This window comes from Pteropus vampyrus, unplaced genomic scaffold (genome assembly GCF_000151845.1).
Source record: "Pteropus vampyrus isolate Shadow unplaced genomic scaffold, Pvam_2.0 Scaffold903, whole genome shotgun sequence".
In the NCBI taxonomy this organism is placed as follows: domain Eukaryota; kingdom Metazoa; phylum Chordata; class Mammalia; order Chiroptera; family Pteropodidae; genus Pteropus; species Pteropus vampyrus.
The window spans coordinates 30,893-48,216 of NW_011889684.1; the positions used below are offsets into that span (position 1 = coordinate 30,893).

General features: G+C 59.3%; 1 protein-coding gene across 2 annotated transcripts in view; it reads right to left on the bottom strand.

The window, feature by feature from the left end:
• Positions 1 to 1,479: 1,479 nt before the first annotated feature.
• PDE6B (phosphodiesterase 6B) overlaps positions 1,480 to 17,324 on the bottom strand; it is a 31,097-nt gene continuing 15,252 nt past the window's right edge. The window contains exons 1-20 of one of the 2 annotated variants that reach the window (XM_023526457.1): positions 12,550 to 12,626; positions 11,562 to 11,702; positions 11,405 to 11,479; positions 11,193 to 11,257; positions 10,459 to 10,525; positions 10,209 to 10,256; positions 9,418 to 9,567; positions 9,029 to 9,172; positions 8,606 to 8,671; positions 8,057 to 8,203; positions 7,223 to 7,330; positions 6,884 to 6,993; positions 6,654 to 6,741; positions 6,330 to 6,430; positions 6,075 to 6,182; positions 5,511 to 5,574; positions 5,125 to 5,199; positions 4,026 to 4,109; positions 2,754 to 2,904; positions 1,480 to 1,942 (exon numbers count right to left, since the gene is read on the bottom strand). In XM_023526457.1, the coding sequence (XP_023382225.1) occupies positions 1,881 to 1,942; positions 2,754 to 2,904; positions 4,026 to 4,109; positions 5,125 to 5,199; positions 5,511 to 5,574; positions 6,075 to 6,182; positions 6,330 to 6,430; positions 6,654 to 6,741; positions 6,884 to 6,993; positions 7,223 to 7,330; positions 8,057 to 8,203; positions 8,606 to 8,671; positions 9,029 to 9,172; positions 9,418 to 9,567; positions 10,209 to 10,256; positions 10,459 to 10,525; positions 11,193 to 11,257; positions 11,405 to 11,479; positions 11,562 to 11,576 (1,728 nt within the window). In that variant the 5' untranslated portion in view covers positions 11,577 to 11,702; positions 12,550 to 12,626 and the 3' untranslated portion in view covers positions 1,480 to 1,880. Of the gene's footprint in view, positions 1,943 to 2,753; positions 2,905 to 4,025; positions 4,110 to 5,124; positions 5,200 to 5,510; positions 5,575 to 6,074; positions 6,183 to 6,329; positions 6,431 to 6,653; positions 6,742 to 6,883; positions 6,994 to 7,222; positions 7,331 to 8,056; positions 8,204 to 8,605; positions 8,672 to 9,028; positions 9,173 to 9,417; positions 9,568 to 10,208; positions 10,257 to 10,458; positions 10,526 to 11,192; positions 11,258 to 11,404; positions 11,480 to 11,561; positions 11,703 to 12,549; positions 12,627 to 17,324 lie in introns of those variants that run through there. The other variant, XM_011386079.2, reaches the window with a different exon arrangement.

The window sequence follows — 17,324 nt, forward strand, 5'->3', positions numbered from 1 at the left end:
GAACGAGGACGAGAGTTGAGCCTGGGCGATGCTGGTTCCATTGGAACTGGATACGGACAGTTCAACACTGAAAATCCGAAGTGGTCCTTTGGGTTTGCCTGAGTGTGTAATAACGCCCGCATCTCCCTTCTCACCCTTCAGCCCAAGATGACAGCATCCTGAAGTGAGCCTGCCTTCCTCCGCAGCAGTGTGGACGAATAAAGCTTTCTGTGTTGTGGGACACTCTGGTTCTCCTTGACTGCCCTCACTTTATGTGGGGTGGGGGAGGGGTGTTTCAGAAGATGCAGGATGAGGGGGACGGAGGAGAGCACGGACACTGTGTCACCTGATTCACCTGATCTCTGGGGCATCCCAGTGGGGGGTCCCTCAGGGTGCAGTTTATGATGGAGACACAGCTGGCCTGGGCATCGCGGGTGCTGCTTCATCTTCAGTCCTCTGAGCCCTGGGGCCAGACCCTTGGATGGGCATGGGCAGTCAGTGCAGATGTTTGGGAGTGGCCTTACAGTTGAGACCTGGATCTCCAGCCTCCCACCCCCTTCATAAATCCTCCCTTTGACCCTAGGGAGGGGATGTGGCCTACTGAGGACTAGTCTGGGGCGTCGCATAAGCTGTTCAGGGGGCTTGGGCCCCGGTCGCTGAGCGGACAGCGACTTCCAGCCTTTGCTGGCCGAGCCCTTCTAACCCCTGAGGCCTGGTGTTGGAATGTTGCTACATCCTAGCTACTGCTCTTGAGCACATTTTCTAGGGTTGGAACCCCAGTTTCATTTGGAAAGTGAGTTGATATTCAAATGGAAGAGAAAATGGGAAGCAACATACTGGCACTTCAAAGCCCTGCTTTTGGTTAGGGTGAGGCTTGCATGAACCCACCTGTGAGGTTGGTGAGACCCTGTCCAGAGCAGTACTGAGTCCCTCAGAACATGGAGGGGCCTGGGCCCCAGCCACAGGACCTTGCCACCAGGTGGCACCACTGAGATGGAAACCAAAATGTTCCTCCGGAGAGCACCCCCCCCACTTCCCTGGGAGCTCTGGGAAGGCCTGAGTGCCATCTGAATTGGCCTTCAGACTGGCCTGAAGCTGAACGCTTCCCATGGGGCAAACTCACCAGTGTGAGGAACGAATGCTGTGGAGGTCACATTAGGAGTTGAAAGTCCATTTCTTCCAGATAATTGGTCCCTGTGTCAAGTGTGAGCCCTGCGTTGCCCAGTTTGGGTCTGACTCCCTCTCTTCCTGGCTCACAGAATAAGCGACTAGAGCAGTAAGGGGACCCCTGTTGGAAAGGCGAGCCCGGGCAGACCACAGGTGTTGGCGGTAAAGCCTGCTCTGGCCTCTGGTCTGGCAACGCAGTTCAGAGCGGAGAGTTTGTTACAGATTATTTCCGCACAGCTCACTCAAGTCTTGGCCTTGAACTTTCTGGAAGAATTTTCCAATTGGTCATATACGATATACCCGCTGCCATAATTTCCACCACGTAAAAGGGTAGCTTGTTTTATTTTTTATTTTTAACTTCTGGTCATAATTTTTTCCCTAAACCAGATGGGAAATGGCCTCTATGTGCCCATCTACCTACCCATATACACATAAATACATGTGCAGTTGTGAAGAGTCTCACACCCAGTGTTTTTAGACACAGTTCACAGACTTCCAAAGGTCTCAGGAGGCTGCTATGTATCCAAAAATGGATGAGTGCAAGTGTAGGCTACACTGTTTAAGTTATTAGTAGTTGGCTTTAGTTTATAAAAACACAAAGCTTAAAAAAAATTCAAAATACCCGAAATTGCCTTAAGTCATCTCAGGCTTCCTAATCTTTTGTACCAAACGGTTAGAGGCAGAGTCCCAGCGGGTGTGCAGGGAGAGAGGCCCATCCGACCCCGCTGACTGGCTCACAGGATGCAGCAAGTCGAAGACTTGGGCGCAGGGCCACCGTTGCAGATTTCTGTGCCCACTGCAAGAGAAGACAAGGTGGTGAGCACCAGCCATGTGAACAGTCGGCCCGTGCCCTGCTCTGTGTGGCCCCTACCAGCCCCGCAGGAGGAAGGGCAGAGCCGTGGTCCGCCTAAGCCGGTTAGCTGGGCTCAGCCTTTCTTATCTGAGCCCTTGGTGACACTTTGAGCCCTGGCCTCCTGTCACTCCGGAACCACCTTGCTTGCACTGGTTCCCTCCCCACAGCAACGAGTCTCCAAGCCGAGGTGGCCGAGCACAGGCAAACACCAGGGCGACACAGCCATGCGTCCAGGGGGGGGTGTGCCGGATATGGATGCAGGGCAAGCAGGACACAGTGCAGGGAGAGACGTCGTGCTCACTCAGCTATTGGTTCGTGGTATTTAGCTGCTTTCCTTTATTTTGGGGCAGCAGGGGCTCTGCGGTTGGTTTGTGAGGGGCACGGACGCACAGGTAGACTAGTTACTCGGGAGGGAACTGCTCTGTGAACAGAGCTGTGAAGAGCCCACGGTATTTCTTAGGGCTCCCCCCCACCCCCCGCCAGCCCCGTGACGGGAGAAGTAAAGCAGTCAGCCACTCGCTCAGGGAGATGAGCCCCCGGGAGAGTGGCAGGGGACCCTTTCCATCCAGGTTCGTCAGCAGATTCCCTGGGCAGCCTCGCAGTCAGGAACCCAAGAGTGCCCACCACAGCCTGTCTGCACCCTGCGCCTTCTCGTCTCACGCTGCTGTTGCATTCTGTCCCCACACACTTCGATGTTGTGATTAAGCAGTGCCCGCGACCCGCAGCGCGAGTGTGGCATCAGGTGCGCCCAGACCTTTCTTGGCTGCCATCCCGTCCTGCTGCTTCTTCTCCTCCAGGGCCTTCACCTTCTCCTCATGCTCATCGGCTAGGGCCTTCCACTCCTTCCGGTTGTTCTGCAGCCGTTCGAACATGGGCAGGATCTCCTCGTGGAAACGGGAAAACTCCTGGAAAGAACACGGAGCAGGCGGACCGTACCCCCACTGGCTCCTGGGTCCCCATGCCTGGGCCCCAACTGGCAGCCAGAGGGGCCTGCCTGGCGGGGGGAGGGAGGACCACTGAGATGTCACTCTCCCAGCGAAGCGCTGAAAGGGAGAGGGCTCAGGGTTGTGTTTGTGAAGCAGACAGGGAGCTCATGACACGCACGGTCACAGTGGGGTGAGGACCCCAGGAATGGAGTAGCAAGTATCCACTGCGCAGGGGGCAGCAGGACAGACATGCAGGTCCTGTGCTCCCCGTGTCACGTACACGCACCCCACGTGCACGTGCTTACACATGGACACGCCACATCGGCTGTGGAGCGTGTGGGGCTGTGACCCGTGACCTCGGGACTAGGCTGCACACCCTGGGCCCGCATCTCCCCTCCGCACTCCAGCCCTGCTGTGGAGGCAGGGAGGGGGCTGGGGTTTCAGCAAAGGGAAGTGTGGGAGGCACGCGGGCCGAGGTGGGGGTGGGGCTGGTCCAGTTAGAACCAGATAATCTCCTCGGAGTGGGGGTTCCGCCCCCACAGGCCCCACAATGGTGGAGTGGAGCCTGTGGGCATATTGGGCATCACTAAGGAGGGCTCTGCAGTCTGACCCCTCAGTCCCTGGTTGGTCCCCTGAGTTGTGACAGCACAGTGTCTGCTCCATGTCTTTGGTGTCCAACTGTCACTTGTCAGTTATGCAACATACGTTTGCTGGGTGAAGCACACCCGCCTGCGTTGGGTGGACCCACCCCTGCCCTCCCAGGGTTCACAGACCTGAACAAATGCACACGCAGACACACTGCGGCCAGGGCCCCGAGAACAACGTGCAGGTCCCAGGTGGGGTTTGGGGAAGGGACATCTGAGGTGAGACCTCGAAGTGAGGGCCAGGACACCAAGAGGGAGGAAGCCCCTGGGAGAGCGTAGCGCTTCTGAGGAACTGACCGGGTGAGGTGGAGGTGGGAGGGTCTCCCCTTGGGGTGACACTGAAGATGTTAAGTGCAGATGTGAGAAGGGTGGGGGCCGGGGCGGCCTGGGCGTTCGGGTGACCCACCAGCCCCCTCCCCCTCCAGCCACCCAGGCAGGCCCTGCGCCTCCCCTCACCTTGTACACAAACGTACACACGAAGTCGATGAAGCCAACCTGCAGCTTGGGGAGCTCGGACGCCTTGTTCCGGTCCATCATCGGCTTTGGGGGAGCAGAGACATGGTGAGGCATGAGGGTAGACATGCCCCCAGGACTCACTCAGCCCACCCAGCTCAAACAAGCATGTTCACGGAGACACAGCACCCACAGGATGGGGGCGCCCTGGCCCGGGGGCCCAGCCTACTTTGACAGATGTAGCCCTCTGCAGGGGAGAACCAGGATGCCCCGAGCCCCTCTGTGCCAGCCTGGTCAGTGTCCACAGTGCTGACTTGCCCGTGCCCCCCCCCCAGCTCCCCCGGGAGCTGTCCATGGTGCTGAGCCAAGACTTGGCTCCGGGTGGGCAAACCCCGGCGCAGCCCAGAGGAGCTGTCCTTGGTGCCAGGTAGGACTCCTAGAGGCCTGGCCCAGAGGGGACAAATGTGCTACCTGTCTTCCCAAGAGACCGTGTCAGTTGGTCAGGGTGCCTCTTCCTGCCGTCAATGCCTGGCCCCAAAGCCTTCTCAAGGCCATGCTCAGACAGCTGTTCGCTGACTGGAGTCGACTTGTGAGGCAAACCCTCTTGCCATCCTTCCACATGTCGTTGACACCACTACACTGCCCAGGTCCCCTTGGATCCTATGCAGGTGCCATCGTGCTCTAGCAACATATTCTTGACCCCACACTGCTTAGCCAAAGACCTAAGCATCATCCATTCACCAGGATGTGGGCCCCTGGGCTCCCGTCCCACCTTCCTCTGGCCCGACCCTCTCCCCATGGCCAGGGCTGTCCTGCCCTGGTCCTTCCGCGAGCAGCCGAAGGCCCAGCTGTGTTCACCGCGGAGGTGCCTGGGCCCACAGAGGCTCTTGGCTTCACACCACAGCCTGGTTTGACCTCTGCATGAGGTCACAGCTTCGCCCAGATCAGGAACCACCTAAATTCATGCCTGGCTCATGTCACATGACCCACAAAGTGAGACTGAGGCCCCAGGACCTCAGAATCCCTGGGGGTCTCCTGTCTGCATGAGGCTCTCATGGACCACAGTGGGGGGGATGGGGAAGATTCTGGAAGCAACACTCACAATGGGCTGCTGATCCAGAACTGTCCTTTCCAAGTCACCTTGTTCCCAGAACTCAGCTGCCACCAGCAGAGCGACCTGGGGGGTACACAAAACACTCATCTTGTGGAGTCTAGTGCTTGGTCAGAAATTGTCCTGAGAACATGCAAAAGGCTCTGTGCCCTCTGTCTTCTCCACCCCAGATCCCCCTGGGAGCCCCACCATCTGGGCCTGACACATGGTGAGCACAGTGGCACCTCCCACCATGCAATTGCTGGCCCAGCCCCAGAGCAGGGCGGCTGCCCTCAGCTCTGTCTGCAAACCAGTGCGTCTGTCCCGGACGTCAGGCTCCCCTTCAGTGTAATCCCATAAAGCACTGATAGGAGGTCGGGCCCCGCGTGACTCCTGACCTTGCTCTGAACTTCCCAGGGCTTGGTGATGGCAGACAGGTCGCATGCCGTCATCATCATGGCCCTGTGGGCAGACGGAGCTCCAGGCAGGCCCAGCCTCCCTCCCTCGCCTCCATCCCAGCGCTCTGCAGCCCCGAGAGGCCTGGTGACCATGGGGCACAGGTCTACGCCCGTGTCATCCCAGCAGAGGACAGCCTGCACACAGCTACACCGCTGCTGCCCCTCCCTGCTCACAGCCACGAAGTGAAATCACCAGGTTTTATCTGGTGCCTCTAAGTGCAGTGATTGACACGTTTCTTTCTGGGATTCTGAATGGGCTGGGGGGAGCCCGAATCTCCACCTTGCAGGAGAAGAAGGAGGCTCATTGGCGAGTGGGTTATTGCTGAACCTCGGGAACTAGGGAGCGGTCTGTCGGACCCTGGCCCTGGCTGGCTCCCTGAAAATGAGGAGCAAGGTGGAGCCCTTGTGTAGAGGCATCAAAGCCCTTGAGGCAGGAGCGGTTGTATTCCAGAGCACGGGGGACTGTGGGGTCTACCAGTCTGGGGGGTGTAGGAAGTTTCTCACATGACGATCTCCTTCCGCGTGGTCTCCAGGGAGAGGTACTCCACCCAGCTCTTCTTGTCCTCGTAGTTCTTAGACTCGTCTACGATCTTCTGGAACATGGTCCTCTTCCTGAACGCGAGGACGAGGGGAACTGGTCACCCCTCCCTTCGCCCACACAGGACCTATCCGCCCGTCTTGGACGCGAGCCCCGCGCTCCCGCCCCAGCCAGGCTCCCTGGCGCCCCGCAAGTCCCGGGCGGGCAGCAGGGGCACCCACTTGAAGTAGAGCGCCAGGTCGGTGGCGATGATGGCGATGTCCATGAGGTGGATCACGTGCTCGTGCTGCCGCCGGTTCAGGTTCTGGTAGATGTTCAGGGCCTGCGCGAAGGGCCATCTCAGTGTGGCCCTCAGGTTTGGGTGGTGCTGGCCCACGGTCACCCACAGGTCATGGCACCGGACCCAGCTGGCCTGACATCTTGCTCCTCACCCCACGGGGGCACCCAGCCCACGACCCTCCTGCCTGGCGGGGAGCCCGTGTAGGCGGGGGCTGTGGGCGGGGTCAGTCGGTGGAAGCATGTGAGCAGTAACTGGGGACACGAACCTCCTCTGCCAGCAGGAACTTCCCGAACTCCAGGTGATGCCGTTCCAAAATCGAGGAGCCATGCAGCTTGGCTAAGGGGTTCTGGGACCTGTCGCGAAGGTCATACAGAGAGACAGCGGTGCTCAGAGCCCCAGCGGGGCTGCGGAGGGGCATGCCTGTGAGTGCTGCCACCCCTCGGAGGAGACCCCACTTTCCCCTGCCGGGTCTGCGGGAGACCCAGGCGCGCCTACTTCATCTGGTACAGGTTGTTGGTGCCGCGGTGGTCGATGTCGTGGCACAGGCCGGCCGTGACCATGGCGAAGGCCTCCAGGTCCGTGTAGTAGCTCTTCAGCTTTCCTGTCTGCGGGGACAAGCGCCAGGTCCTGTGGCCGGGCCAGCACCCTAGCCCGCCCTCCCGCTGCAACCTCCTAGGACGGGGGGCAGCTGGGCTTGGCTTGCTGCCCCTCCCACAGGAATGGAGGCTCCGCCCCTGCTGGACCCTGACTTTGAGACCTGGGTCAGGTGCAGGAGGCGCCCTCTCATCCCGCTGCTCCCCCCAGGCTCCGCCCCCGCCAGTCCCGGCCACGCACCATGAGCAGCGTGAACATGGTCTGCGCCACGTTGAACCCGTGGCGCCAGTTGTGATAGGTGATCCTCCGGTACCCTTTGCTCACGGAGAACAGGAACCGCACCAGCACCTGAGGGAGCGCGGGGGACAGAGTCCAGGTGCCCTCAGCTGGGCCTGGGGGCCCCCTCTGACCTGCTGGGTGGACTGCGCCCCACTCAGAACAGCCCAGCATCTGCAGGGCTTCGGGGCCCCCGTCTGACAGCCCAGCCCGGAGCCAGGAAGGGGACCTCAGCGAGCCGTCTGCGGCAGTATCGAGGAAAAGGTCCGTTTGGGGCATGGGTATTTGAGTGCTGCAAGATGCTTGTGCATCTGGCACGTGACAGGGAGGTGCAGCACAAGTGCGCAGGCCAGTGCCAGCTGCAAGGCGTGGACGGTGCCCTCTGGCCACCAGGAGATGGACCCTGGAGCCCTTTATTGCCTCTGTGATTTTTATGGCCAGAAAATCATTTGGAAATCGTTTTTTTCCTGTTAATATTTTCTGTAAGTTTTTCTTTTTGTATTCTTTAGTGTTTAGTAAAATGTCTTCTGAAAATGCCAGGCCCTGCCCTGTTGTCAGGAGCATGAGGAGAGTTGGTCCCTTCATATGGGGGGGTGGATGCCCCTGGGGTGTGAAGGTGGGAGCAGGGCAGAAGCTGGGGGAGCACGGGGAAGTAGCAGAGCTGAGGGCAAGCCGTCCACTCCTCCCTGGGACCATCCTCGAGGGCCTCTGTATTCCAACGCAGAGGGTGTCTTGTCTTCTCTGCCCCCCTTGGCCCTCACCTCCCAGGGGACCTGGGACCCCTGACCATGCCCCCACCTCCTGGGGGATCTGGAACTTCCGGACCACGCCCAGCTCGTAGTACATCTGGATGCCGCACTTGACCAGCTCCAGCTCCGTGCACTCCAGGTCGGAGAAGTGGAACTCATAGATGTCGAACTTGGTGGGCCCTGGCAGCGTCTCCTTCTGCGGGAGGGACCGCAGGGCTGAGGGAGGCAGGCCGACCTGAGCCCCAGCGGTTCCTCGTCTGTCCAGCCTCAGACGCCCCAGGTGTCTGGTGACACCTGCCTTCCAGGCCCTCTGGCCTGTAGCTGGGACACTGATCCCCCGGTGGCTCAGGTCTCGCCTCCCCCACAGCCGGACAACTTGCTAACTGGGCAGTGATGTTGTCAAGGACACACGCAAAGATGCACAGGCACAAATGTGACACGGGCACATGTGTGGCACAGACACATGTGGCGCAGGTACATGGCACAGAGACAGCAGCAAACATCACAAGACGACACTTAGTCTCCTGGGATAAAGAAATGTCCCCCCACCCTCAGGCCCTTCCAGCCTTCGCCTAAGGGTGGGGGGTCAGATTCTGACCAAGATTTTCCCCAGCTCGTCCTCCTCACAGTCAGCAGGCTCCTTCCCCAGGCGTTCCCTTGTTGGCTAGGAGAGAACACATGTAGTGAGGCAGAGAGTGACAATGTCAGCTACACCCTTGTGACCATGGGACAAAGTGACATCTGGCACAAAAGAATAACGGTTGCTGCAGAAAGCCCCAGCAGGAGCCTCCAGTTTCAGAGATAAGTGCCAGTGCGGGGGGTGGCATGCCCCGCCTGCATGCCCGGCCCCTCTGCACTGGTCTGCATTCTGATGGAGCCCTCACGGTCAGGGAGACTAGGGCCTGGGAAGGGACCCGCCCCGGGCCGTGCAGAGCATGCGGGAGCCCAGGATGGGCCAGAGCCCCTGGGCGCCTGTCACCCCGCTGGGCAGGGAGGAGACAGGAAGTGACGGGAGCAGTACCAGGATCAGCTGGATCTCGTCCTTGTCACATCTCACATGGTACAGCACCATGTCCTGGGCAATGTCCTTGCGGTTCTCCAGCTTGTTCATCTTGTCATAGGTGTCCGTGTTCAGCACTGACCAGCCCAAGAACTGCGTGAGGGACTGTGGACGGGGCGGCCGTTAGCCTCACGGCTCCTGCTGTCCGGGGCGTGGGTCCCAGGACAGCGGGCGCTTCTTGCGGGGCCTGGGGTGCCTGCCCGGGAGCCTGGCTTTCAGGAGTGGGGCCACAGTCCCTCCTTGTCCCCGTTCTCCTTGGGCCTAATGCTGGGTCAGAGGCCAAGCAGACACATGTCCTGCACCATCACAGAAGTGCCCCCACTAGAGCCGCACCTATGGCAGGCGCTTACCTCCATGAGGACCTCATCCTGCTCATCGAAAGGCTTCCCATCTTTCCTGTTGTAGAACGTGGCCACGCCCACAATCTCCTCCTTCTTGTTGACGATGGGCATGGACAGGACGTTCTTGATGACCCACCCAGAGTCATCCAGAGGGCCTTCCTGCAGGGACAAGCGTCCAGAGATCATGGCTGCTCTGGCCCGGCCCCAGCCCAGGCTTGTCACCCAGCAAGGATGAACCCCACTTTTTCTGGCCTCAAACTTCAGTGACGGGGTCCTTGTTCCTCCGGGGTCTGCTCGCATCACCTCCTACCATGCATGGGTTATGTTGTGCCCTCTGCCACTAGGGGAGCTGAGGACACTGTCCCAGGGGTGGCTTCGCCATGTTGGTGCTTTGGTCATACTGAGGCGCACTCCCACAAGGCTCTCACGGCCCCACAGGTGATGCAACTAGTCAGTGCTGTCTCACATGCCCCTGACGCCTGGCCAGTGAAATAGGACACTGGCGGTTCCTGGAGGGGGCCCTTAGAGACGTAGGCCTCTTCCCCAGTGCACATGACCCTAGGCCTCCTGCAGGAGGGAGCCTGCCAGGTTGTGTGTACCCAGGTGAAGAGTGGGGAGCAGACTCAAACACTTGCTGGGGTCCGGCCAAGCCCAGCAAAGCCGCAGACGTGAGTGTGGAGTACGTGTTTGCTGCTGTTAGTCACTGAGATTTTGAGGTACCTTCTTAAGTGGCAAAAACCAATTCAGATTATTGTTTCTGAACTACTATAGACATTTTCTATTAACGAATATGCAGATACCTGGAATTTGAACATTTCGTCGGCGGGGGCATTCATAATGTTACAGATCTGAAAAAGGACCAAAAAACCATTTCAGCTAAAGCAGCCAAATGTGCAGCACGATCTGAAAAAGACTGTCCAGCCACTGAGCTTCTGGGTGGGCAACGCTGGGCAGCAGCTGGGAGCCGCAGAGGCGCCAGGCTGGGGGGAAGCACTGGGATGCGAGGGGTCAGGGTGGCCCCAGGCAAGGGCGGGGCCTTGGGGAACTTACGAAGCCACTTTCTGCCACGTAGGTTGGAAGGCCACTGGCCAGGGCCCAGTGATCAGCTGGGGGAGTGCTGGGGGAGAAACGCAGAGGGTCAGATGGAGCAGGCACGGGGTGTTTGAGGGTGTGCATGACTGTGTGTGCTGGCGTTCGCTGCATGTTCTGCACTTGGGGCACAGGGGTTGTGGAGGTTCCGGGTGGGCGGGGAAGCTGATGAGGGCATAGGAACGGAGGCTTCAGGTTTGGGGGCATCTGTGCTGCCTCATCCCTCCTTCTGTGCCCACGCTGAGGCCCTCACCTTGTGAGAATGCCTTTCCCTGGTGGGGCCACTTCCTGCCTGCTCTGTGGGACCTGTAGGGTGGGGTCCCAGGGCCACGTGGCTGTAGGACTGGGAATGGCTGACTGCCTTCCCCAGTCTCTCTCGGCTGTAGAACTGACTCCAGCTCCACTGGCTGTGTGGCTCCCTGCGCTGGGCGCCCTCTCCTGTCCCACCCCACTGGGTACACCGGGTCGGGTGCCTCCTGCTGGGGATCTGCCTGCCTGCAAGGCTGGCCGAGCCAAGACGAGACCCTGAGGGCCTCACAGGTCAGTTACTGCTGACAGGGCCACCTAAGCAGCTCACCTGGTCCCCTGGACATCCACCCCGGCCGTCCCTGGTGCCGCAGGCCATCACCTCCCTCCATTCTCCCAGAAAGGAAGGCGGCACAGGGAGCCCTTCCGCCCGCAGGCCTGGCACTTACGGGATGACTTTGATGTCTTCCTTGCCGTGGAGGATGTAGTCGATGACTTTGTAGAAGAGAATTTCCTGCGAGACAGAGCACAGAAGTGAGGGGCTCCTGGCAGCATCCTGATGGCAGCCTCACCAGAGGTGAGGCAGGCGGCCATTCCTGGCGCCCCTCAGCCCGCCCCAGCCCTTCCCCACCCCCAGCTGGGCCTGCCCCCTGCGACTCACACGGCCATCGGGTGTGCGCGGGCCCGAGTACGGCTGGGCTTCTCCCATTAGAACCGGCCACACGTCAAAGAATTCCTGGGCAGAGGAGAAGGTGGTGTCTGAGTCGGCGCCTCGGTGGGAGCCCGCTGGGCGGGAGGCCCGGGGAGCGAGGCCTCACCTTCTCCTTGGTCATGTCCAGGAGGCCCACCGAGTAGCGGTCACAGTTCAGATACGCCCGCACGGTGTAGAACGCCTTGTGGAACTGCCGCTCGATGTCCGTCAGCTCCTCAAACACCTTGTTGGCTGACCACAGCAGCACCTGGCGGGGGCCACCTGACACACTCAGACCTAGAGGCTGCTGACCTATGGCTCCCCTCGCAACGGGGCCCCTGAGGGCTTTAGCCAAGCCCCTGACGTCCTGCTCTGTGACCCAGGAACCCCACACACCTCCGGGCTTCTGCCTCACACCTGCCACTCCCCGCCTGGTGCGGGCCTCACGCTGCTCAGTGAGTGGCTGGAAATTGGAGTCAATGGCCATGAGCTCAGAAGGCAGAGCTGAACAGCCGGCCCTCCCCAGTCTGTCTGAGGACATGGCTCACTGTCCCGTCTGTCGGGTCCTCCATGTCTCAGCAGAGGGAGCCGAGGGCGGCGATTTGTCGACACGCCCCACGAGGCCCCTGCCTGGGCTGCAGGCTGCCGTCCAGGGCGATGGACAGGCTCAGCCCAGCTCTGTGGGCTGTCCTCCCACTGCGCTTCCATTTCCTCGGCCAGCACCCAGAGGCCCGTCCCCCTGGATCTCATCTCTCGCCCCCACACCACCTGGCACGTCCTCTGGCCAGTGATGAGCATGCCGTGCCCAGCCTGCACCCTGCCCAGAGTCTCCCTCACTTGGCTCCCTGACAGCCCACTCGAGGTCCTTTGCTGTCACAGGCAGGGGTGTCCTCTGGAGACCCTACCCACTCTGGAGTCCTCTCACTGGAAGGCAGCCCGCTGCCACTACTGTCACCTCCACAGGCCCTCAGTGCTCACTGCGATCGAGTACGGGCCTCTGGCCTCACAGCCCTCACCCCGAGCTTTCTCATGCCTGAGCCTCAGCTGAAAGCTGTGTCCGGAAGGCCCGCCTTAGCACTCCGTTTCCTCCCAGCTTCTCGGGTGTTCAGTCTCACCGTGTCTTCGCTTGACCACAGCTGTGTGGGGTCAGAAGGCCCAATTTCTTCACAGCCAGAGCCCCGAACACCACCCAGAAGTCTGTGCACTGAATCACGGGAGGGCGGGACTCCAGGGCTGGCCACACATGCCAGCTGTGGCTGAGACTCTCAGCCTCCCCGCCGCGATGGCCTGGCAGGAAAGTGCCCTGCACGGCTCTGTCGGCATCGTTCCTGCCTGCCCCTCCCCGGCCCGTGACCTTGGGGAAGCTGGCTGACTGCAGCCCTCAAGGCCCCCGCCTGTGATGGGCACAGTGAGGCTCCATCCTCAGGCCTCTGTGAAGGTGGAAGGTGGAACAGGTGGAGGCTCGCAGAAGAGGGTCTGGGAGCCCGTGTGAGTGTCCCGTGCCTGTGCCATGTCCCTGCACGGCGCTGGCCCCCGAGTCCTCTCCCACCTCAGGGGCTGCCTCTGCCGTGACTGCTGTGACCCATGCCTGGACGGGCCCCACTCTCCCCAGAGAAGCTAGAAACTCAGACTCTTATGTCAAGTCTTGACCTTAAAATGTTAGAAACGCATTAAATCAAACGAGGCCTCTGTGTCCGATGACACGTGTCTTTGTCAGTGCAGTTCATGCCTCACCTGTGAGTCTTCAGAGCTTGGACCCCTCCCCAGGGGGCAGTGACCTCTTCTTGACCCTGAGCCTGTGCCTGCTGTCATCAGCACACACAGTACACAGTGATACTACATGCCATGTGAACAAGACACCAGGTGGCTAAGTGACCAAGAGCGTGGGTCAGCAGGATTGCCCTTCATGGGTTCATCAAGTGTATTCTGGCTCCACGGTCCAAGACAGCGGCCTGCCAACATGACAGGGACCATCCGTTCCTGCGAAAGCTGGAGGTGACAGCGAGGGGATGCCCAGGGACCTCATATCTGGGGACAGACAACGCAGAGGGCTGCATAGCCCCGGAAGGGGGGAGCTGGCTGCACGAGACCCCCCTTACACTGGTGCTATAGGAGGGAGCTGCCAGGATGCCTGGGGGCCGAGGGCCGGCAGGGGGGGACAGTGACCCCAGGAGCCCGTGAACCCAGTGACCGCCTTGGCTCCCAGCGCTCTTGCTCCGTGGTCACCTCACGGGAGCAGGTGGTCGCATGTTCAGGGACTTCGACAACCGGCTGTTAAACACTGTAATATTCAAGTTAAGTGACGTGAACTTAAGAATTAAGGCAATTACATTAAACCTATGTTCGCACATATATTCACATTTCCTGTAATTTACTCATCTCATGACAAGCCATGAATGCATAATTGAACTGGAGCAGTTTACGAAGGGAAAGCAAACAGGGCACCTACAAACAGCTTCACAGAGCAAGCCACGGGTCCCGGGAAAGCCTGCTGAGCTAGGTGACAGCTGCCAATCCGGAACAGAATTGAAATTTACATAAAAACGACCGTTTTAATGGGCGTTCAACACAGATCTGGGGGGCGCGGCCTTCGAGAGTGGCCTAGCACAGCCGCGGTTGTCCAAAGCGGCTGCCCGGTCAGGCGGTCAGCTCCGCAGTGTGACGGCGAGGCTCCAATGTCAGCTCCAGCTCCTGGTTTAGCCCTGGGCCCTCCTGTCACAACGTGGAGTAGCCCATCAATGTGACAGGGACACTCTGCTCCTGCACAAGGGTCTGTCAGGACGGGTGTCCCACTGAGAGCCACCGCAAATAAGGCGACCTGCCAATCAAGTTGTCGCCTGACAGGTGCGGCTGACGCCCAGGTCCCTGGAACCACCCTGCACGCCCAGTGACGGCAATGCCCATGTGACACCGTGGCACCTGGCTGAGCAGGGCGAGGGTAGCCGTTTGTTCCCTAAATAAGGACTCGTACGAGTGGCCACACGAGGGTTTTCGTGTATCTCACTTTTAATTAGTGAAACTGACCTTTTCGTGAAGAGGCCGGAATGAAGAAATAAGATGAGAACACTCTGTGGAGCTGCAATTAATTTGTCCAAAAAGGCAAAGTCGTTAACCACCCCGGGAACGACAAGTCTGTAAGTGGACAGCTCAGGGCGGAACGACCTCGGAAGACAGCGGAGCTGCTGAGCGACTACGATTCAGACCAACTCGTCGGACACAGCATCACTCACCGACCCAAAGAGTGGCTGACGGAATGAGTCCCCTGGGCCATCTCGACAGCCGGGGTCGCGACCCCTGGGCCGGATCAGGAGGCCCTGTGCATGGCTGGCCAAGCCAGTGGACATGACCTCAGTCGCGTTGGTCACGCAGTGATCGTCAGCCCGGAGCTGGGCAGGCCGGGTCCTGCCTCCTGCTTCTGCCGACAGGAGAGGACACGAGAAGCCAGGCCCACAGTGCGACACGTGTATCAGGGCCCGTGCCCAAGGGCAAAGCTCGAGGACTGCGTGACACTTGACTTTTCCTACTAGGAGTGCAGCCTCCTCCCTGACAACATGCCCCTGACTGGCCTGTCACTGACCGCCCCACCCTACTTGCCATAACACTTCCCGGGGACGGTCACAAACGAGCCGGCAAAGAAAGCGGATGTGGGGTGCACGGCCTCTGCTGATGTCCCCCGATTATTTACCGAGGAGCCACTGCAGCGTCAACACCACCAAGACCATGTCACCATCGTGCTCACCCTGGCCCTCGCCTAAGGCCCGTGCACCCCACCATCTGTGCCACACCCTGATCAGTACGGACCCGGGCGAATCCCAGCTGGCGACTGTGGCCATGATCCACCTAGGGCAGATGGGCAGACGGCTCCACGTGGAGTCACCTGTGGATGACCTTTCTCCTGTCAGGCACCGAGTGGCTCATTTACACTTCCAATGCTAATCGCCAGAGAGCATCAGACCTAGATCCCACCCTGACCTCCAGCCGTGGCATGGCTAATGGCGTCCCTGGCGGAAGAAAGCCTTTGACAGAGCAGAAGGTGGACCAGGCGAGGGGCTGCGTTTGGCGCTGCACACACAGGAGTCACGTCTGCACTGTGTTTTCGGGCAGAGAACGTTGCACTGCGAACTCCGTCGCCAAGACGCCATTCCTCACCATTTCCTCCCTCTGCATCAAGCGTCGTGCCCTCGGCTAACAGGCCTCCCATGAGAGGGCTTCACCACCAGCACTGGAGCTTTGCAAGTGGCACACAGCAGTACAGCAAGCACCGCACCCCAAACAGCAAGCACCACACCCCAAACAGAAGAAATACGTCTGACAAAAGAGTGACCGTGATAGGGTCAATAACAGGGCTTTAAGTCTCCTTATTTCTAGGATTATAGGAATGGGACCCACTCCTAAGAATTCAGAAATCTCTGTGCTGTCACATCGCAGCCTTTCCAGTCTGGTTAGCTATCTGAGCTATTGGGCCTATACCCTGAAAATGCTGGTCTACGCCCTTCCTGTATCAGTAAACCCCATATCGTCATCGTACTGTGTCACCCACTGCATCAGGAACTACACGGCAACGACAGGCTTGCAGCGATTAATAATCTGGGTCAGCTTTGGAACACTTGCTCCCCACGTTAGAGCAGCCACGCCACCATGGGCCACAGAGCCTCCCCTGGGTTCCCAGCAGAAGCCCCTGCTCTAGTACCCCCGCGATAGCGACTGTCATCAATTTAACACACTCCAGCAATGAACTGTCAAAGAAACGTTGTACCCTCCAGCGTCTGCCACCATGACAACCGTCTCACTGCGAAACTCAGAACTTCCCTACTCCATCGTCGAGAACCTGAAGTGACACAGGCGTTTGATTATCATCAGGCCTGATGCTGGCTGTGAAATCTCACCATCCACTGATCTGAACATACTACTGGTCACCTGTACCCTACTCACCAAGGTCGGTGGGTAATGAGCACTAAACCAAACCCGATGACGTAAAGTCTCAGCCCACCCACAAATTGTCAGATAGGATGAACAACCAGCATTGCAATTTACAGCGCAACCACAAGTGTCTAAACCTGCTGACCTATACCTGATGACATCCATCCCCCATGCGGCTCGCGTGTGCTGCCGTCACACCTGTGAAATGAAGTGTCTGCCACTGTGCCTGTGCTCACTGACACACGGGGCCGAGCAGCCCCGCCCCAGTCAGGCGTCCTGCACAAATGTGAAGCCACGCAACAGCTAACAAATTGTTAGCTGAAAACGTTATTTACCAGCACCGACAGCCACCACGGCACCGCTAAACACACAGGTGTACACGCGACCGACATACACATCGCTGACATTTCCACCAACGCGCAACGTCGAAATTATACGATTTGAAAACATAAAATGAATAAACTTTCTACCATTCGTAATTGTGACATCTACACTCATTGTCCCTTCAACGCCAGCAGGACCAGAGCCAGAGCCAGAGCTAGACCCCGGGCTTTTAAACTTCAAAAAATGAAAGCGACCTGACTCCGGCGACAAGGGCTGCACGGCCGTCTGCACTCGCTGCCCGCACACCAACCACCTGCGTGGAGCTGGGTGCTCCCTAGACCGCGGGCCGTGGCCCCTGAGCCCATGGCCCCTGAGCCTGTGGCTGACAGGAAACGGTCCACGCACCTGGAAGAACTTCCCAGCTGCCATGCGATGACTGGAGGGCACAGAAGCCGACTGTCCCGCCAGCAGTGGGGCATCAGACAGCGCTCCCCCCGTGAACGGCCTGCGCTCCTGACTGCACCCTCCCCCGTCCTTACTCTCGTTGGCCTGTCACCTTGTTGGCGGTGGACACACTGGCTGGAACCGCTGAATTGTCCGTCTTTCTCCCGGTGACCTCACCCCTGCGGGAGCCTCCATTTATCTA